At 34.3% G+C, this 22,945-nt stretch overlaps 1 protein-coding gene and 1 long non-coding RNA gene across 4 annotated transcripts in view; one reads left to right on the top strand and one right to left on the bottom strand.

Annotated features, from left to right (window-relative positions):
• The window catches only part of Ptprq (protein tyrosine phosphatase receptor type Q), a 219,513-nt gene that overhangs the window by 140,973 nt on the left and 55,595 nt on the right, over positions 1–22,945 (top strand). The window contains exons 27-30 of the mRNA XM_021258496.2: positions 9,402–9,523; positions 14,366–14,552; positions 17,746–17,990; positions 20,366–20,432. Of these exons, the coding sequence (XP_021114155.2) occupies positions 9,402–9,523; positions 14,366–14,552; positions 17,746–17,990; positions 20,366–20,432 (621 nt within the window). The remainder of the gene's footprint in view (positions 1–9,401; positions 9,524–14,365; positions 14,553–17,745; positions 17,991–20,365; positions 20,433–22,945) is intronic.
• LOC110349214 (uncharacterized) overlaps positions 18,426–22,945 on the bottom strand; it is a 93,549-nt gene continuing 89,029 nt past the window's right edge. For all 3 annotated transcript variants that reach the window (XR_015443495.1, XR_015443494.1, XR_015443496.1), the window contains one exon: positions 18,426–18,823. This is a non-coding gene — a long non-coding RNA (uncharacterized LOC110349214). The remainder of the gene's footprint in view (positions 18,824–22,945) is intronic.

A 22,945-nucleotide genomic window follows, 5' to 3' on the forward strand; every position in this document is an offset into this window, starting at 1 on the left:
AAGAAGATATAGAAATTCTAAACACCCCAATTTCAATCCGTGAAATTGAAAATGTAATAAAAAAATTATCAACAAAGAAAAGCCCAGGACCCGAAGGCTTCACTGCTGAATTCTACAAGACATTTAAAGAAGAACTATTGCCATTACTCTTTAAACTCATCAAGGAAATTGAAGGGAAGCAAGGCTTCCAACTTCATTCCTTGAAGCAAGTTTTACTTTGATTCCAAAACCAGGGAAAGACCCAACACAAAAAGAGAACTACAGGCCAATTTCTCTAATAAACATAGATGCAAAAATGCACAAGATACTGGAAAACAGAATACCGAGGGTCATCAAGAAGATCATACACCCTGACCAAGTCCGATTTATCCCAGGGATGCAAGGATGGTTCAACATTCATAAATCAATAAATGTAATACACTATATTAACAGAGTCGAGGACAAAAACCATATGACATCTCAAAAGATGCAGAAAAAGCATTCAACAAAATTCAACATCCATTCATGATAAAAACACTACAGAAAATTGGAATAGGAGGTCTTTATCTCAACCTGATTAAGGCTATCTATGAAAAACCAACAGCCAACATCATACTAAATGGTCAAAAACTGAAAACTTTCACTCTAAAATCAGGAACAAGACAAGGATGCCCACTAAAACCACTCCTGTTCAATATTGTTCTGGAAACATTAGCCATAGCAATTAGAAAAGAGAAAGAAATAAAAGGAATGAAGACAGGAAAGGAAGAAGTTAAACTCTCATTATTTGCTGATGATATGATACTTTACATAGAAGACCCAAAAAACTCAGTCAAAAGCCTTCTAGACTTAATTGACAGATTCAGTAGAGTAGCTGGATACAAGTTCAACACTCAAAAAATAATAGCCTGCTCAGCTGTGTTCCAGTTCCTGCCCATGGCACAGTGAGGTCCTGGGAGCGGCTTGGAGCCCTGCCTTCATTCAGTGCTTCTCTCCACCAGTTGGCCAAGCAGGCTGAAGCTCCTGGGATGTGTTCTGGTTCCTGCCCACAGCACGGTGAGGTCCCAGCAGTGGCTTGGAGCCCCGCCTTCATCTGGTGCTTCCCTCTGTGGGTTGGCCAAGCAGGCTGAAGCTCCTCGGCTGTGCTGTGGTTCCTGCCCATGGCACAGTGAGGTCTCGGGAGTGGCTCAGAGCCCCACATTCATCTGGTGCTCTGCTTAGCTGCACGGGTGCCTGCAAGGCCCAATTCTATCCCCCTCCACCTCGCCTTCTGGTTCTTCTGCTACCTGGTCCCACACTACAGAGGCACAGGGGATTATACTTCACATAGTTAAATGTGATAGATTTATAACTAAAACAAATTGTCATTTTCTAAGATGTACTTGATGCTATGGTATTGCTGATTGTAACATTTGGCCCAACATGTTGTGATTGATCTAGTCAGTTTCCTTCCTGGTATAAGGAAAATAAAATAGCCTCAGAGTCATTAGAGACTCAAAACCTAAACACAAGCCATATCTGGAAGACACCTCTGAAAAGCAATCATTCCACAAGGGTTTTAAACACAAGCAACAAAGATTCCTGCATTAAGCAATTTTGAAATATCAACCCAGGAATTAAACCAAAGACAGTACCAAAAACAAAAATGAGAAGACATTTAACCAAGCCACAAACACAGGCTTCCATGTCACAAAAAGGAAATTCTGGGGGAAATGAGGTGGAAAAGTAAGATAATCAACCACCTGGACACCCTGAACTGATAGCACAGGAAGTAACAAAACAGATACATGAGGCTCTAGAAAAATTGAAAGCAGAAATAATCTCCCAGATAAATACAGAGATGGTGAGTAGAGTGAAATACATGATTAGAGGCTCTAGAGCAGAAACAGACAAGAAAATAGATGAACTCAGAAACATGTTGGTAGCCAGGAATGCCCAGAATAAGAAAGAAATGGAAACCATGATCACCCAACATAAGAAAGAAATGGAATCCATGAAACCGATTCAAACAGATATTCAGGAGATTAAAAACTCTACTGAAAGAATGCAGAGCAGACTAAGAGAATCTGAAGACAGAATATCAGATACAGAAGACAGGATCACAGTTAAGAACCATGAAAACAGAGATTTCTTAAAGATAATAAGGGACCATGAGAAATCAATCCAACAGCTGCTAGATGATGAGAAGAAGAATAACATAAGACTGATAGGAGTCCACGAAAAAACAGGAGAAAGTACAATTGACATAAAAAAAAAACTGTTCACAGAAGTAATAGTAGAAAACTTCCCAGACAGAGGTGAATTGGACACACAGATAACTGAGGCATATAGAACTCCACCCAGCCACGATCAAAAAAAATCTACACTTAGACATATAATAGTCAAGATCCCAGAAACCCAACAGAAGAACAAAATTCTACAGGAAGTTAGAGAAAAGAAACAAATCACCTACAGAGGAAAGCCCATCAGAATCACGGCAGATTTCTCAACACAAACCTTCAAATCAAGGAGAGCCTGGAGTGAAATATTTCAAGCCCTAAAAGAAAATAACTTCCAACCTAGACTGTTGTATCCTGCAAAATTATCTTTCATAATCGATGGGGAAATTAGATACTTTCATGACAAAGAACACCTGAGAAATTTCATGAACATCAAACCAGCACTTAAAAAATTTTAAGCCATATCCTAGAAAAAGACAATGAAGGTCACAACTCCATGAGGGCCAACAGAGAGAAGACACCACGCAAGGTAAGGCACTAAAGGGAAAGGGGGAAAAATAAGAAATGAGCCAACAACAATAAAACATCATGGCAAGAATGAGTCAAAATCTCTCAGTTATAACTATTAATGTTAATGGCTTCAACTCACCAATCAAAAGAAGGAGATGGACAGAATGGATTAAGAAGCCAAACTCAGCAATATGCTGTATACAAGAAATACACCTAACTCAAAAGGAAATTCATAGACTGAAAGTAAAAGGATGGAAAACAGTTCTCCACGTGACAGGATCCCAGAAAAAAGCAGGGGTAGCAATCTTATTTGCAGACATAGTAGATTTCAAACCAAAACTAGTTAAGAGAGACAAAGATGGTCACTACATCCTTGTGAAGGGAATAATCCAAGAGGAAGAGATGACAATCCTAAATATTTATGCACCAAATACAAATGCCCCCAACTATACAAAACAAATATTAATGGACATGAAAAACCACATAAACAATAACACAATTATAGTGGGGGAGTTCAACACCCCTCTATCACAAGTAGATCATCTAGGAAAAAAATTAACAATGAAATTCTAGAACTGAACCAAACTATTGAACAAATGGACTTAATAGATGGTTATAGATTGTTACACCCCACAAAATCAGAATACACATTCTTTTCAGCTGCACACGGGTCATTCTCCAAAATAGATCACATGCTAGGTCATTGGGAAAATCTAAGTAAATGTAAAAGAATTCAAGTTATTCCCTGTATATTATGAGACCATAGTGCAATAAAATTGGAGATCAATAACATAAGAAACTGCAAAACACCCACAAACACATGGAAATTGAATAACACTCTCCTGAACAACCAATGGGTCACAGAGGGAATTAAAGAAAAAATTAGACAGTTTCTACAAGAAAATGATAATGCCAGTAAAACATAAAGGAATCTGTAGGACACAATGAAAGCAGTTCTTTGGGGAAATTCATAGCAGTGAATGCCCATATTAGGACAACAGAGAGAACTCAGTTAAATAACCTAATGAAGAACCTCAAGCTCCTAGAAAAAGAAGAGCATAATAATCCCAAAGCTTGTACAAGAAAGGACATTATAAAGATCTGAGCAGAAATCAATGCAATGAAGACTAAGAGAACCATACAAAAAAATCAATGAATCAAAGAGCTGCTTTTTTAAAAGAATAAATGAAATAGATAAATCTTAAGTAACCTTATCAAAAAAAGGAAAGAAAAGGCTCAAATTCATGCAATTAAGAATGAAAAAGGTGAAGCCACAACAGATCCAGCAGAAATTCAGAGAATCATCAATACCTACTTTGAGAACCTGTACTCTAATAAAATGGAAAACACAGAAGAAAGGGACAGATTCCTAGATACATATGAATTTCCAAAGTTAAATGAAGAAGATATAGAAATTCTAAACACCCCGATTACAATGAGTGAAATTGAAAATGTAATAAAAAATTTACCAACAAAGAAAAGCCCAGGTCCTGATGGGTTCATTGCTGAATTCTACAAGATATTTAAAGAAGAACTATCACCAATTATTCTTTAAACTCATAAAGGAAATTGAAAGGGAAGCAAGGCTTCCAAATTCTTTCCTGGAAGCAAGAGTTACTTTCATTCCAAAACCAGGGAAAGACCCAACCCCAAAAGAGAACTACAGACCAATCTCCCTAATGAACATAGATGCAAAAATCCTCAACAAGATACTGGCCAACAGAATACAGAGTGTCATGAAGAAGATCAAACACCCTGACCAAGTCCAATTTATCCCAGGGATGCAAGGATGGTTCAACATTAGTAAATCAATAAATATAATACACCATATTAACAGAGTCAAGGACGAAAACCATATGATCATCTCAATAGATGCAGAAAAGGCATTTGACAAAATCCAGCACCCATTAATTATAAAAAAGCTATAGAAAAATGGAATAGAATGTCTTTATCTCAACCAGATTAAGGCTATCTATGAAAAACCAACAGCCAAGATCATACTAAATGGTCAAAAACTGAAAACTTTCACTCTAAAATCAGGAACAAGACAAGGATGCCCACTAACACCACTCCTGTTCAATATTGTTCTGGAAACATTAGCCATAGCAATTAGACAAGAGAAAGAAATAAAAGAAATAAAGATAGGAAAGGAAGAAGTTAAACTCTCATTATTTGCTGATGATATGGTACTTTACATAGAAGACCCAAAAAACTCAGTCAAAAGCCTTCTAGACCTAATTGACAGATTCAATAAAGTAGCTGGATATAAGGTCAACACTCAAAAAACAATAGCCTTCTTATACGCAAATAGCAGACCCATTGAGATAGACATTTGGGAAATAATTCCTTTTACAGTAGCATCTAAAAAAATGAAACATCTAGGAATGAACCTAACAAAGGAAGCAAAAGACCTCTACACTGAAAACTACAGCACTCTGAAGAAGGAGATCGAAGAGGATATAAGAAAATGGAAAGACATCCATTGTTCCTGGGTAGGAAGAACCTATATAATGAAAATGTCCGTACTTCCAAAACTACTATATAGATATAATGCCATTGCGATTGAAATTCCAACAATATACTTCACAGAACTAGCAAAAACAATCCAAAAATTCGTTTGGAACCTGAAGAGACCTAGAAGAGCAAAACAAATTCTAGGCATCAGAGACATGGCTGAGGGTATCACAAGCCCCAACTTGAAACTATACTACAAAGCTACTGTGATAAAACCAGCATGGTACTGGCAAAGAAACAGACTGAAAGATCAGTGGAATAGATTAGAAGATGCAGAAACAACTCCAGACATGGAGTCTTTGACAAAGGAGCCAACCACCATCATTGGAGGAAAGATGGCCTATTTAATAAATGATGTTGGAAAAACTAGATTTTAAACTGCCAAAGATTAAAACTAGACCCATACCTATCACCCTGCAGTAAACTAAGATCAAAGTGGATTAAAGATCTAAATATCAAGGCAGAAACACTAAACTTGCTGGAAGATAAGTTAGGTATAACTCTTGAAGTCATTGTCATAGGAAAAGACTTTATGAACAAAACCTCAGTAGCACAGGAACTAGCTCAAAGAATCAACAACTGGGATCTCATATTATTAAAAAGCTTCTGGGTTGCAAAAGAAAACATCAACAGAGCTAAGAGACAACCTACAATCTGGGAAAAAATTTTTAGCAGCTGTACCTCAGATGAAGGACTACTATCTAGAATATATAAAGATCTGAAAAAAATCAGATCCTCCAAATTCAAAGACCCAATTCAAAAATGTGCATCTGAAATGAACAGACATTTTTCAAACAAAGAAGTAAAAGCAGCAAATAAATATATGAAAAAATGTTCAATATCACTGGTCATTCAAGAGATGCAGATGAAAACAACATTAAGATTCCACCTCACCCCAGAAAGAATAGCTGCTATCAAGAAATCAACTAATAACAAATGCTGGCAGGGATGTGGGGAGCAAGGAACCCTTCTCCCTTGCTTGTCGAGTGCAGGCTGGTGCAACCATTGTGGAAATCAGTATGGAGATACCTCAAAAATCAAGGACTAGAGGTCCCATTTGACCCAGCTATTCCCCCTGGATATCTTCCCAAAAGAATTAAAAGAATCATACCACAGCAATATATGTGCACCCATGTTTATAGTGGCACAGTTTGTAATAGCTAAAGCTTGGAAACACCACAAGTGCCCATCAACTGGAAACTGGATAAAGATGTGTTTTTTTAATAAAATGGATTACTACTCAGCCATAAAGAATGAGAAACTAGAGTCATTTATAGCTAAATGGATGCACATGGAGGTCATATTCTTAAGTGAAATAAATAGGACACACATGTGTAAATACCGAATAGTTTCTCCAGTATGAGAAACTGAAAGTGTAAATAAGGGTCAAAATGATTAAAATGAATAATTGATAATTTGAAATATGAAAAAAAGTCCAAAGGGGTAGGGGTGATGGGAGGGGAAGGGGAAAGGAAAGAAGGGAAAGGAAAAATTGTGAGAAAAGAAAAAAATTGGAAATGAAGTCTATAGAAATAGGGAAGGGTGGGGATGGGGATTTACCTCAGTGGTTCTGGCTCCTGCCTTGCAAGCACAAGGTCCCGAGTTTGATCACTGGTACCAAAAAAAAAAAAAAAAAAAAAATAGGGAAGGGCACACAGGTAATGGGGAAAAATTAAGAGCCAAGATACATCATGTACAGGTACAAGCACCCAATGATAAATGTAAACGTATTGCATACCTAAAAGGTTCCAATAAAAGAATTTAAGAAAAAAAAATGAAAAATCTGCTGTGATTCTGATGGGCTTTCCTTTGTATGTGATTTGTTTCTTTTTTCTAACTGCTTGTAGGATTTTGTTCTTCTGTTGGGGTTTCTGGGATCTTGACTATTATTTGTCAAGGTGTAGATTTTTTTTTCATGTCTAGTTGAAATCCTATATGCCTCACTTATCTGTATGTCAAATTCTTTTCCTCTGCTTGGGAAGTTTTCTTCCATTACTTCTGTGGACAGTTTTTTTAATGTCATTTGTACTTTCTACTTCTTTGTGGACTCCTGTCAGTCTTTTGTTATTTTTCTTTGCATCATCTAGCAGCTGCTGGATTGAGTTCTCATGGTCCCTTTCATTTTTAAGAAATCTCTCTTTTCATGCTCACTAATTGCAAACTGTCTTCTATATCTGATATTCTGTCTTCAGAATGGCTCGTTCTGCTGTGAATACTTTCAATGGAGTTTTTAATCTCCTGGATATTTGTTTGAATCTGTTTAATGGATTCTATTGTTTTTCCTATGTTGGGTGCTCTTGGTTTCCATTTCCTTCCTATGCTGGGTATTCATGGCTTCCATCATGGTCCTGAGCTCATCTCTTTTTTAATGTTTCTGTTCTAGAGTCTCTACTCATGTCTTTCATTTTGCTCACCATCTCTGTACTTATCTGGGAAATTATTTCTGTTTTGAATTTTTCTAGAGCCTTGTTCATCTATTTTGTTACTTCCTGCGCTATCAGTTCAGGGTGTCCAGGTGGTTGATTATCAGATTTTTCCACTTCATTGCCCCCAGAATTTGCCTGTTTTGAGCTGGAAATCTGGGTTTGCACATTGCTTAGGCCTCCTTTGGGGTATGTCTCTGCTGTTGCACTAGACAATGTGGGCAGCCGAGTGCAGATCTAAATCGATTAGTCTCAGCAAGCCAGCTGTAGTCCACTGAGATTCAGGCTGATTTCTGGCTGCAAGTCCCAAGTTGAGCTCCCTGAACTCCTGCAAGGTTGAACTCTGCATGGTTCTACTGCAAATTCTAGCTGCCCTTTCCCCAAAGTGAGTCCTGCTTTTGATGGGAGATGCTGATCCCACCAACTTGCCAACCACAGTGGTCTGGTGTGCCTTTATTGCAGAGATTTTTTTCACTTTCCCAGTGGGCTTCAGTTTTCATTGAAGACCCTTAGAGAGGACCTCTCTCTGTTGTTCACTTCTGCTGTATCTTCTGAAGCTCAGAACAATGGCCTTTATGGCCCCCTGGTGCCTCTGCAGTGTGGAGCCAGATACTGCACGGCGGCCTGTTCAGCATGGTCCCGGGCATCCTGGCCTTCTGTGTGAAGGTGCTGGGGCAGGGAGCGGTGGGGTGATCCTGTCTTCATTATTTTTTAAAAACTATGAAACATGTATATGATGGGGAAATGAGGTACAGGTTCTTTGTTGTTTTACCACAATCATATAAGTTGATGCTTTCTCTACATTATAAAATTTGAGGAAAGCCATATTTTATCTTCCTTTTATATCTTTTCAGGGTCTTGTTATAGTACTTGTTCAGTAATGTTTCTCATGTGGTGTTGAAAATTATAGATGTTGGAAAACACTTGTCCATCACTATTGACTATCATTAGAATTAACTATGGGCTGTAGGAGGATAGAGATAGCAAAACTATATTTCTAGCTTAATGTTTATGGGAAATTAACTGTGACTAAATTGATCTCAGCATACTCTTAACCTCCTAATTTCTACTGACTTCACAAGTTGAAATCATACATATGGGCTTTCAACAGTAAATTTCTTGAGATACTGTATGTCACTTGTTTTACTCTGAAAAAACCCAAGATTTCAGAAAAAGAAAACATGTAAGTGAATTTATTTTGAACCATAGTAGATTCAGGATATATTTGAAACTTACTTTTGAATCATAGGGAAGAGTAATTGGATAACCTATTTCCTATTCTACCCTTTCAATGAAAAAAACAAAGAAAAACCAACCCAATTTACAATTGTAAGACAATATATTTTAACCATAAGTCCTTACACTACTTTCTATTTTTAACTATGCTTCTTTGCCACTCTTTCAAACATGTTTCTGCAAGAGTATTCTTAAAGCAACATTTCTAGCTTATCTTTTTTACATAAAATATTCATTAAAATGATTTATTCCAGCAATAGTCAGTAATTTTTCTTTTCAAATTATTATTTGAAATTTAAAAGTCATGTATTTGTGATTTTAATTAATTTCTCATATGGAAATTCTTTGTGTATAGTAACTAGTTTTAAAGTATTAGATCTTTTGATTTGCTAATATGCTGTGAACTGTAAATTAATGTAAAATTAATTCATTATGACTACTCATTTTTCTTGGTGTTTTACATTATTTTACTGTAATAAGTATTAAGTAATGTAGCTGAGTAATTGTTCTTCTGTCACAGCTCCAGATGGTCCTCCTGAAAATGTGCATGTAGTGGCAACGTCACCTTTCAGCATCAACATCAGCTGGGGCGAACCTGCTGTCATTACTGGACCCACATTCTACCTGATTGATGTCAAATCGGTGAGGTATAGTTAAATAAACTTTTTTTGGAACCAAACTGTTTGAATTTGAGTCCTTGCTCTGTTAGAACTTAAGCAACTTATTTCTCTACGTTTATGTATGTATAGCTATAAAATAAATAATAATGGTGCATACAGATTCCGTGAGAACCAAATCAGTTAATATGCATAAAAGACTTGGACTATTTCCTGACACAATATGTGTGAAATTTTAGTAACATAATTATTAGCATAATATTTATTCACAGGATATAATAGGATATATAAACACATAGTTAAGATTCATGAGAAACAGGTTTAAAGTATGGTGGAAAGGAACTTATAATACAGAAGGAGAAGGGGGGAAGCATTAAAGGAAACACTTCTCAGATAAAATAACATCAGAGTTAAATCTTGAAAAATAATTGAAGCAAATCATGAAAAGGAAATGGAGACAAAGGTGTAAAAGTAAGCCTCATTCAAGCAAAAGCAAGTAATGTAGCTTTTTCAGTCTTTCCATTAATAAAGAGTGTTGAGAGATGAAACTAGATGGGTAGGCCAAGTGTGTTACATGGTACAGAATTTGAGTTTTATGTTAAAGGTGGTAGTTGACAAATTAAAGCAAAATATGACACAAGTGTCTGTTGTAGAGGATAGATATGGTTGCTCTGGATAGTTTGAGTGCAATATTTGGTAGTACAAATTTACCCAAGGAGACAAGAAACTATAGAAATAAATGGTCAAGAAAAGGTAAAACCAGAGAAAATGTAACAAGGGAACAGAGTGAAAAAATAATTCAAATCTACAAGATTTCTTGAAAAATAGACCAGCTCATAATGTTGAATGTAAGGGGAATCAAACAATATTGTAAAAATATTTGGACTTGGAGAACAATGAAAAATAGATCTGTAAAGACAAAGAATTAGTTCAGTACTAGCCATGGAATTTGAGATGCTTGGGAGTCCTCCACATGAAGCTATCCCATTAGTAATACTGCTTTTGGATCTGAAACTCAGGAGAGAAATTCTGGATTTACAGATTTACAAAGTGCTGGTATTTGGAAGATGGCTGATATTATATGAGTGAATGAGATTAACTATGGAACATGTAACTAACAGAAGAACCTGAGGATGCAAGCACTTCAATAAAAGGTCACTGAAGAGCTCAAATTAGAGTCAACAGGCAAGCAGTAGGAAAAGTGGGCAATGAAAATCAAGTCCCTTCCCTAAGATAGGGTGCTTAGCAATGTAGACAACACAAAACTGTTAGCTGGGATAAGGTCTGTACATATTTCCTTGACACTTGCTTGGGTTTTGCTGGGCCGTATGATAACTCTCTTCTAGTGGCAGCTGATACATTAAATTAGTTCATCTATGGTGAATTCTCCTGTTTTCTCCCTTGGTCTTCTCATATTTTGTAATTTTATTATGTATTCATTTTATTTCTCAAATAGAAATACTTCTACCTCTCAATCATTAGAGGAAAGTTTAAGGGCTTATGGATATGTTTGTTTTTCCATTCATGTTCTCAGCTTCTGTTCCCTTTTTTAGAGCATATTTGTGTATATTTTAGTGCATTATTAGCAATCAGAAACTAAAGTGAATGCCTAGGGAATATGCATTAAAAGATAAGTATGAAATGATAAAGCTGTGCTCTATCAAATGACAAAAACTTTTTGGAGGAAAATAGTTTTCTCTTGGACTTTGATTAAAAGAAGGAAAAATATTTTTAAAAGTGATTTTGTAATCTCATCCATGTAGCCCTCTTACCTGGTTTAAAAATGAACAAGAAAGAGAAGATAAGAAGATAACTAATATTTTAATTGCTCATTTTATGCTCACCTCTTTATGTATATTATCTAATTATATCTTCTCCAATATTTGATGTAAACATATTCCTTTAATTTACATAAATAAATACTAAGACACAGAGAAGATAAATAACTTCCCATAGAACTAAGACTTGGCTAAAACTAGGATACAGCAACCTAACAGGAGAAAGAAAAAGTCATCATATAGCAAATTAAATGTGTTAATTTAAAATACAAACTCATAAAACCTTCTTTTGGATCAATGATAGTAGTAATTCGAAGAGATTCTAGTAGTTTCTTTGGGATACTTAAACGAAGGAGAATCACTAAGTTTCTTCTTTTTGTCTTTAATTCAACACACATTTTAAATACACCAAATGTTCCAACATTGTGTTACATGATCGTTTTTGTAAAAGTTAACAGATCTTACATAGTCACTGTCCTTACAGAGCTTGACTGAAGTTCATTTCAGAGATATGTGAACTATTAGCATTTAAGAGTCTTTCGCTCCCAGGCCCAGGAAGAACATGCACAATTGTACTTAGGACTTATTTTCCAGCCTGATCTCTCCAAAACATTATCCACAAGGGGATAATACTCTTCCCTTGAAAGATGTAAACTAAAAGTTGATAATCCTAAATAAAGATACAAGGTCACAGATATCATCCTGGATGATTCTACTGGAAACGAATGCATTTTGTCATCTTTTGCTCATTTTTATCTTTATTCTTTTAGTTAACAAATGGTTATTGAATAGTTAGAGTTCACTAGGACAGGAAGGCAAAATGAAATTCTGCTTTCAAGTAGCCCACACTTTGGCGGGAGATGTGGGAATATAAAAATAGCTAATTATAGAATATGAGGTATAAAGCTTTTGAGGAAGGCAAATTAACAAAATAATTAAAGTTTCTGCCTGGTGACCTGGATATATAGGTGACTTCACAGAGCAGATTAAATTTGTTCTGATAGTTGAGGATTGAATAGGGTACAATCAACGATGAGATAGCTTGGTGAAGTAGAAAGAGAAGAAAAATAATTGAGCAGAAAAATAATCAGTATCTAACTATTGACATTCTGTGTGATGTTACAGTTTAAAATGATAAGAGATTTCATAATAATCATAGATGCTAGAATATAATATGATCAAACAACTTGGAATCATGAAGGAAAATGAGGGGTCAAATGGTCTGAGGTCTCAGACCATTGGGTAAGTAGGCAACTGAGCATTAATAACCAAGGTTGAATAGAGTTAGTGACAAAAAGATAATGGGTTTTTATTCACACTCAATTTTAGGACCCAGAATTCCTTTTGGATTTTATTAAATATTTTCAAAGATTATTAGAGCATGTTCAGGTTATGTCATAGTTTTACTCTCTGATATTTGTTATCTATAGTTTCAATGGAAGATATGAGAATAGTTTAGCTTTATAAATGGTATCATATGTAAGATTTAGCCCATTGATTTTGTTGCAGTGAAGACATTTCTGAACTTTTGAAAGACCTCAACTTAAATCCCATCTCAGTTACAAGGTAGCTATTGAATTTGGAGAAAGTCACTTCAACTCTGTCAATTCAGAATTTAAATAGCTATAGAAGTCAGGTGAACAACACCAACCAGCAGGCAAAGTGAAGTCAGTTGAGGGGGTCGTGATGAATAGGAGACTCATGCCCCATTATAGGGACCAACAGTTACTGATCTTTAGATAATTTTGTCCCAGCATGAATATAAATTTATTCTTACAGAAAAATCAAAAGATAATATTTTATATGATATTTAAATGTTGACAACTAATTAAATGTATACACACTTTCCACCCTGGATACATAAACCTGATCAATAAACTTCCTATGCTGATTAGTTTTTGTGTTATTTGAGAGAAATAGCACATTCTTAACTTCTCCTAAGGTAGGAATGCTCTATTTGACTGCAATGTTGATATTATTTATTAGCCTTTTACTGTATTTCTCATATTAACATCTTTAAATTTAAAAAGCTATTAGAAAAGAGCATGTAAATAACACAGTGAACAACAGCAAAATCTTTCCAAATTGCTAGGGAAGGACAAGTTAAAATGAACTTTATAATGCTGACTGTATATAAAAATTGATTTTAAGTCTTTGAAGTCCTGAGAGTAGTATACCTGATAGGGTTTTGAATTTTCTCATAGGTATCTCAGAAAAGTCCTTCTATTTAGTGCAAGAAACTACCTATATTTTAATGTTTTCTATGGAAAATGGGTAAGAACCTCCACCAAAAACAGATTATGTTTGAACAAATAATACACCTACATACAATACGGCTAAAGATAGTCATTTACATATATTGAATAATTATAAGATGCACAACTACATTGGTCCTTATCCCGTGGCATATACAGTGCTAGATCAGTTTTTCAAACCTCTGTCATTACTAGAAGTTTTAAATGTAGTGTAATTAAAAAGGCAAAAAAAGTCAAAGTACATTTCAGAAAGAAATTATATTCTGAAAATTGTGTTTCTTTTATGTTTTGTATATCTTTATCTTTATAATTATATAATGAGGCATGGTTCTATTCATGGGTATTTTTAAAAGTCAAAATCACTCTACTGGCTACTTTAGATATGTTCATCCTATATCTCAACAAAATTCTATAAATTGGTGTTATCACCTCACTTTTACACACACAAAAACTAAGACACAGAGGATAGAAAATTTGTTAAAAGGCTTTAAGTGGCCAGTTTGGGATTTGAAACTTGGGTGACTGGTACTAAAACCTGTGTGCTTTCTTTCATAAGCTATTGGAGTAGAAACTGTTTCATTGACTTCAAAAATTGTTTTTGCTTGTTTCTTTGATGGATTTATTGATTATAGTTTTTTTTCTTTCATTTCAATTACTGAGACAATTGCTAATTAATAAATATTATAGTAGCACTTTAAATTTCCAGAGCAATGTGATTACAAAGAAGTAAATAAATTTTGGGCACATAAATACTTAGGTAGCTGTGTATCATTGTATTTTGCTGACTTGGAACTCAAGTACTACTCTTTTAATTGTAAAATATTTTTCCTGTAGGTGGACACTGATGAATTTAATATTTCTTTCATCAAGTCAAATGAAGAAAATAAAAGTACAGAAATTAAAGACCTAAAAATATTTACAAGGTATTCTGTGATAATCACTGCATTTACTGGAAATGCTAGTACTACATATATTGAAGGGAAGTCAAGCCCTGAAGTCATTGTTACTACTTTAGAATCAGGTAAAGAATATTTTTCATTATTGCTGACAAATTATTGAAACTTAGCTGTTGTCTTTCTTACAATTCCTCACACTATACCCTAAAAAGAATATGTGTTAAATGTTTTTAAAGCACAAAAACAAAAGAATTCAATGGCAGTATGATAGGCAAACATAAAGCTTTCTATTTACATTTTAAAGCAAAGTGGAATTATGTAGACTATTGAATGCTTGTAAATACAGGAACAAATTAAAGGTACCCAGTTGTATTTTCCTATACTTGCTAAATCTGCTAAATATTACCTTGCCTGAGAGATTATTTTTTTCCAAATTTCTATAGTCAATAATGCTTTATCTAAAATTCAATTTTGATTATTTCTGTTCTATGTGTTGCATAAAAGTTAACGTAATAATACTCTGTTATTAAATAATCTGGAATTCAATTTAAAATATAGGGTCCTATTTACCCTAGCTGTTTTCTCCACATAGTCAAATGATATGTTTTATTGTATAACTATTTGATAAATGTAAGAATCGATACAGAATTCTTCAAGTTCCTATGAACAGGGTCTGAGTGAATAATAAGACTGTAGCAGATAGGAAGTAAATGTGGAAAGTCTACCTCCCAGAGCTGGCTTGCCCCATCCTCCTTCAGACTCCTGATGTTCTTTACCACCAGATACGGCATTGGAAAGAGCAGATAAAGGGATGTTTTGCTATAGTTTATTTGTTGCTATCCATAAGGTAAGTATAGGAGGTAAAAATATTTTTCAGCAAGTCTCTTTTACTACGTTATACTCTCTATTTGTTGTCTATGAAGCTGTGATTCTAAATTACAAAGTACATGTTATCTTCAGCACCCTTAAATCCCACTTCCTTCTATTTTGCTGCCAAGTATCATAGTTTATCTATTTTTATGTTGTATTTCTCCCTCATCCTACTTCTCAGTGAGGAAAGAAGTAATAAATGTGTTCACATTTGTACATAAAGCACTTGTCAAATCTTATGTTCTATCTTTTCCAATGAGATAGTGACCTAATATTTTTTTACTAAATCCCTATGAGTAGAATTTTCATGTAAGCTCAAAGATATTTTGGTGATATAAAGTTCTTTCCAGCATTGAGAGAATTCTTTTGCTTATCCAACTTTAAACTTGATTCTAAATTTAGAGAAACATTGCAGATAAACTGAAAATATACTTCTTAAAATGTCAAAAATGTACAGCAAGTGTGAAAATATCTCTCTTGAACCAAAGTAATCTTTATTTTACCTTGTCAACCTAAAATGAGATATTTGGCAAAATAACATATTTATTTTCTCATTGTTATTTAGTTTTTGGCTTGCTACAGGGCTGTATGTATAAAGATGTTTGCAAGATAACAAAGATTGAGCATCTAAACTATTGGCAGCCAAATATTAATTCTTCATGGAAACTTTTGACTTAATATGAAAGAATATATTCATGCCAAGTTGATCAAAATAAATATACTCGTTGAACTAGTCACTTATATAAAGAACACTAATTATGTGCTACAGGAAGACCAAGCTCTTATATTCATAAAATAATTAACCTCATGCATATCATTTTGTTTCATAGTAATTTACTGATGCTTAGCTACTCATATTTTAAGCTATTTGTATTTATCTAAAATAACCTGGAATATCTATATGAAAATTCTCGAAATTCAGCACTTAAAAATACAATTAGAACATTGGCAAAAGATAGTTAACCACCAAGAACATGTGCTTGGTAAGAAAGCCCATAATAAGATAGATTTTTCAAAATTATCAGCCATCAAGGAAATGCAAATTAAAACCACAATCAGATGTAACTGTGGATCTGCTCAGATAACATTATAATTTTAAAAATAGTGCTAATACCAAATGTTGGCAAATACATAGAGTGCTAAACCTCTGATAAATTGCTAGTGAAATTGTAAAACTATACAGCCACAGGGGAAAATAATTTGCCAGTCTCATAAAACTAAATGCACTTATCATGTGACTCAGCAATCACACTCTGGGGAATTGATCATAGAGCAGCTAAAACTCATGTCCACACGAACATCTTTGCATGAGTATCAATACTAGATATATTAGTATTAATAAATACTGGAAACAACTTAAATATCTTTCCATACTTAAAACAATGTAGTACATACATAGCATGTAACATTATTCACACTAAAAACAACAAACTATTAATACATACAACAGTCTTGATAGACACATTATATTATTGTCATTCTAAAAAGGGACAAGATTATAGAAATGGAGAACAACTGGTGTTGTAGGAAACAATGTAGTACAAATATGAGGGAATAATGGCAGGGAATCTCTTTAGGGTGATGGGATAATTTTGTATCTTATTTGTGGTAATGATTACAGAAATCTCTATATGGATAAAATTGCATAGAACTACAAACACATAGATGGAAATATGTAAAAGTGGTAAAGTCAGAATAAAGTCTGTAGTATAGCTAACAATATCCTATGAATTTAAGTTCCCTGGGTGTCTGTTGAAGCAGTTATATGAGATATCACCACTGGGGAAAGGGGAAGAAAGTTTACACAGGACTGTATGTACTGTTTTGGCAACTTGCTGTAAGTCTGTATTATTTGACTTTTATTAGTATATGTATGTAGTACATAATATTTACATTCCTTGTGGGGAATTGATATATGTAAATAATACATCTTAATTCCTTTTTTCATCCTCCGTTCCCTCCCTTCACTCCCCTCTCTATCCATTGTTTGACCCCTTTCCTTCTTTGGGAGGGTGTAAATATTTGCCATATATAATGTTTAGATTCCTTGTTTTATTTGAGGCAGGGTCTTGCTATGTAGCCCAGGCTGGCCTTGAACTCAGGGCTATCCTCTTGCCTTAGGCTCCTGAGTGCTGGGACTACAGGAGTACACCAAAACAGCTGGCTTACATTCCTTTCGAAAAGAAAAGTTTTGAAATTCTTAGAAACACACTTTATATAAAAATAAGTGCACATAAAAGGCAAGATAAATAAGCAAGCAATCAAATTGGATCATCTTTGTACTTTCTGTGACTAATACGTATCAACAATTGTATGATGCATTGGCCATCAACAGTTTCAATAATTTGTGTAATACTCTTTAAAAACAGTATTTGATGTAAATATATTTTACATGGTGAGCAAAAGAACACTTTTCAAAAATAATTAATTACAAATATTTTATTTTAGCCCCTAAGGATCCACCTAATAACATGACATTTCAGAAGATACCAGATGAAGTCACAAAATTTCAGTTAACATTCCTTCCTCCTTCTCACCCTAATGGAAATATCCAAGTATATCAAGCATTAGTTTACCGAGAAGATGATCCCACTGCTGTCCAGATTCACAACCTCAGTATTATCCAGAAAACGGACACATCTGTCATTGCAGTGTTAGAGGGACTAAAAGGTGGACATACATACAATATCAGTGTAAGCATCTGTAGCTTTTAATTGTCTAAATTATAAACTTGGTTTGGTTGATTTCAAAGAATGTCAATTTCCTATTATAATACAGCAAGTATTATTAAAATATGTAGATAATCAAATTTGCACAGTAATAATAGACATCCAAAAATAAGGGAAAATGAAAATGCTTATTAAAAGAGCAGTGGTGTATAAGGTAACTCTGCCTAAAAGGAAACTGTGTATTATAAATGAAAAATGTAAAAGCAAATTGGAAAAGCAAAGGGTAGAGATAACTGTTTATATCTAGCATAAATATATGTGTGAGTTCATATACATTTTCAGAGACACAAAATTTTGTTTCATCTTTGTGTCATGATTTTCTATTTTCAAACAGAATTATTTGCTTCAGAAAATAGTCTTATAAGCAGCATAGAGTTCATTCTAAATCTTCCAGTAGCCTACAACAAATCCCCTTACCAACTCTATGATTATCAGAACATTGTTAATAATTTGTTAACAAATTAACATATATATTCTTTACCTTAGTAGCTTTATATCTTTATGTTATCTATCTTGTTGAGGTTCCTTCTGTGCTTCCCAGTAAGTGAACTGCCTTTGTGAACAATCTACTAGAGGAAGGGTAGGAGTAAGAGAGCAAACTGACCTGGATTGAAGTTCTGGCTTCTGTGAGTAGGCAACATCATCAGGTCTATGCCTCAGTTTCCTTTCATGAAAAATTGGTAATAGGAATGGTAATTTCTCCTTAGGACTTTTATGAGGCCTGAATGTTTACAGTTATGGTAGATAGTGAATGCTATGTCAGTTTTGGCTATTGTGCATAACAGAGAAACTGGCTGCTGTAAAAAAGAGAACAGGAAATAAACCATGGTGCAGCTGATTTATAATTTAAAGAAATATTTTAAATACTGCAAAGTGTAATATAAAGCATCCTTAACACCTTGAAGTTTATTACAAATGTATAATGTTGAAACTTGTACTGACTACTGAATCAGCACCTGCATATTTGCATTTAGCAAGGTTGCAAATGACTTTGCACACTGCTATTCAAAAAGTGCTACCCAACCTTTTTATCCATTATCTCATTTAAATATTAGGTTAACAGTAAAGACAAAATTAATAAACCACACTATAATATCACTTTTCATTTTGAGTACCTCCTTTTTTAAATTTACAAGCACCAATAAATATTTCTTTTAATTATTTTTAACTAATTTATGAGCTTGATTTATTTACTGTATCTATTGCATCATATGTATTAGTATACCTTCAATTTAATAAAAACATTTTGAAAACATTAATTATAAAAGGATGGGTCACTAATGTATAAACTGAATTTTAATTACAATACTGTATATACAATACTATATATGGTACTATACACAAGTATAGTATATACAATACTATATATGGTACTAAATTGTTCTTATCAAATGCAATTAAATTGACCAAGAACATAGTCTTTATTTTATTTAACAAGATGAACTGAACAAAAGCAGATTCACATTTGTGTAAATCATCCTCTATATACAAACAGAAATGCTTTATGTTTATATGCTGCATTATGCAGGTTACAGTGCCAGATACTTTGGGGCAGGGGTGAAGAAGGGCATAAAGGGCAACTTTCAGAGGGATGATTTAATACAGGAAAACTGGGAGGCTGAAGGAATAGGATTTCATCTCAGAAGCAAAAAAAAAAAAAGAAAAAGGAAAAAAGAGGGTCTTGAATATGGATTTAAATGAGGCCAGAGTTACCCAGCTACTGAGAGAAGGAACAGATGTTAGAGGAAGACAGAGTGTAGAGCCAATGACTTTCTATTCTGTTCTTGTAGGAGATCAAACAGAAGCCATAGTTCTTGGTCTTCAATAGGGCTGTTCAGGTCACTCAGCCTTTGCTCTTCAGGGCTTAGTACCAGAATATCAGTTTTAAGATATATTTCCATATAAATGATCTTCCTACATACAGTGTATTTCTTTAAATGGGTATAGGAAAATATAACTAACAGGCTGCAATGCAGAAGTTTTCTTTCTTTCTTTCTTTCTTTCTTTCTTTCTTTCTTTCTTTCTTTCTTTCTTTCTTTCTTTCTTTCTTTCTCTCAGTAATGGGGATGAAACCCAGGCCTTTCATTAAGCTACATCTCTAAGCCTTTTTTTATTTTGAGACATGAACTCACGAAGTCACTAAACTATCCAGGATGTGCTTGAACTTGCAATCCTCCTGCCTCAGCCTCCCAGAGTGCTGGAGTTCTGTGTGTGCCAAAAGGCCTAGCTAGGCAGTTGTTATTAAGAAAAAAAAAATAAGATTATATATAAACATGTTCAGTTATGCATCCACATATGCAAGGACTTGAAAATACTAACAAGATGTTTATTTGTTCCAGGTTTATGCAATCAATAGTGCTGGTGCAGGGCCAAAAGTTCAGATGAGAATAACTATGGATATCAAAGGTATATACATAAGATGCCTTCCTATAGAATGCTGTTTGCTTAATCAGAGTGATTATAATTTGAATTCCATTCCAGAGTTAAGGATGGAGGCAAGCCTTTAACTGATGTATGTGCATATAATAAGCATATATTAAGTAATACTCTATGCGTATTAAAACTATAGTTAAATGTCTAATTTACACAAAATAATTATGTAAATTATCATGTTAAATAAAAATAATGCCCACTTTTTATCTTGTATTTCTTAATTGTAAGCTGAAACTTTTCTCTCTTTTTTGGTCATAATGGAGAATTCAGGGCATTCACACTGAGCTACTACATCCCCAACCCGTACTTCAGAAATTTCCTACATAGAGGCAGTCTTACTGAGTTGCCCATGAACTTGTGGTCCTCCTGCCCTAACATCTGAGAGTACTAGGGTTAGAAGCATGTGTCTCCACACTTGGCTCAAAGATGCATTTTATAGCCTGAATTTTATTTTTAAGAAGAAAACTTGTTTAAATTACCTATGCCTATACTTTAATTAATTCTATTTAGATTTCTTGACTGAGTTATCTTAGAAGTCAAGTTCTTTTCAATTAATCAGTGTTTACTGAATATTGTACATTCAAATTTATGATGCTGACTCTAATTAGGTCTATCAATTCATTATTCTGGCAGGTATTATTTACAGAAAATATAACCAAAATTTGCCTTCCCCCCAAAATGACCCCCAATCCCCCTCCCCCAAAGTAGGAATTTTTGGCCAGTCTTGGTGACTTCTCTTCTGTAGATTTTGTTTTGCTTTGTTTTGGTTTGGTTTTTGTTTTGCTGTTTTGTTTTGTTTGGTATTAGGATGGAACTCAGGGGTTTCACACTGAGCTACACACTCAGCCCTTTTAAATATTGGGACTGTGTCTTGCTAAGTCTAAATTTCCCAGTCTGAGCTTGAACTCACCATCCTCATGCCTCAGAGTATTCAGAGTATAGGCATGCACCACCATGCCCAGCTTCTTCTAGAGATTGAAATCATGCAATTGATTATATCATCTCTCTAAAAATGTTTAATAAAACTTTCAAAGAGATAACCTCAAAACTGAAGTGTCTGGACCTTTATTAGAATTTCATCCAATGCAGCCTCTTTCTAAAGCAAAAATTAACTGTTAATTTTTCTTTCTCTTTTTTTTTTTTTTTTTTTTTTTTTTGGTACCGGGTATCGAACTCAGATCCATGCACTTGAGCAGCAGGCAGCGAAACCACTGAGTTAAATCCCCGGCCCACTTTTCTCTTTTTATAAGGAAGCAGATTACAGTGGTTAACAGTGCCAGCATTAGGCTAAGTTTAGGGTCAAATTCTTGACATTGAATTCTAGATTGTCTACTTTATAATTATTTGACTTTGGGAAAGTTTCAGAGCCTTTTTAGGCCTGCAGAATGAAGACAATGGTAGTTCCTGCCTACAAGTTATGAGGATTAAGAGATCATCTTTGAAAAAAATTGCAAGATACTACCTGGAAACTTACGCTATTAAGAATAAGAAATATCTAGTTATGTAAAAGTAGGATATTTATCTTTCCATCAATGAATAATTAATGGAACTATAATTCTTTTTATAAGTATTAGTTATTTGATTTTAATTGATAAATTCTATACTTTGAAATATACAAATGCATGAAGTCTTCCAACCATCTGTTAAATAACCTTACAGGCTACAAATGTGTAAGTCACATCTTAATTTCTCTTTGTTATTTATTTTTCTTAATTTCTCTTTTATATTTATTGGCAGACATAATTATATGCTAATAGCAATAGACACATTTTTATGCTTTAGCAAAATTTCCTATTTCTTATACTTTGCCCATTCCCATGTCTAGGTGGTTCTGATTTTCACTCTTTATCTAAAGCAGGGAGACTTATTACTGGAATAGAGAGAATTTATGAGTGTGGTGGCAGTGGTGGGGTCCTAGAGAAATAATGTTTCTCTAGTAAATTGTATGAGTGACATAGAGTGTTTAATTAGTAATAGTTTCATTAAATTTACATTTGATAGATAATAGGAAGTTAGATTTTTAAGAAGTCTTGTACTGGATTCTTCAAACATTTGTTTTTAGATTCCTCGGCATCCCAGAATCCTGGATGAGGCCTGCCTGCCTTCCTGCCTTCCTGCCTTCCTGCCTTCCTGCCTTCCTTCCTTCCTTTCTTCCTTCTTTCCTTCCTTCCTTCCTTTGTTCCTTTCTTGCTTCCTTCCTCCCTTGTTTCCTTTCTTCCCTCCTTCTTACACCTGTGATACCTGTTATCTGTGGTCTAAAGGCTCTTTCCACCTACTGCTACTCTGTTCCCCTTTATTCTTTGCAGATATTTCCCCAATAAACCCTTGTTCATCAAATCTCATTTTAGCCTTTACTTGTCAGAATATCAAACTGTTATGTCGAATAAAAAATTGCAAGATGGATGCTGCTATGATCAGAATAGAATTTAGTGATCTATCTAAAGGTAGTAAAAAGAATGAAAAAAATATACTAAAATATTAGTTAA

Source organism: Heterocephalus glaber, unplaced genomic scaffold, assembly GCF_053883595.1.
Source record: "Heterocephalus glaber isolate CG9 unplaced genomic scaffold, H.glaber_assembly_v1.0 deba00001572, whole genome shotgun sequence".
NCBI classification, from domain to species: domain Eukaryota; kingdom Metazoa; phylum Chordata; class Mammalia; order Rodentia; family Bathyergidae; genus Heterocephalus; species Heterocephalus glaber.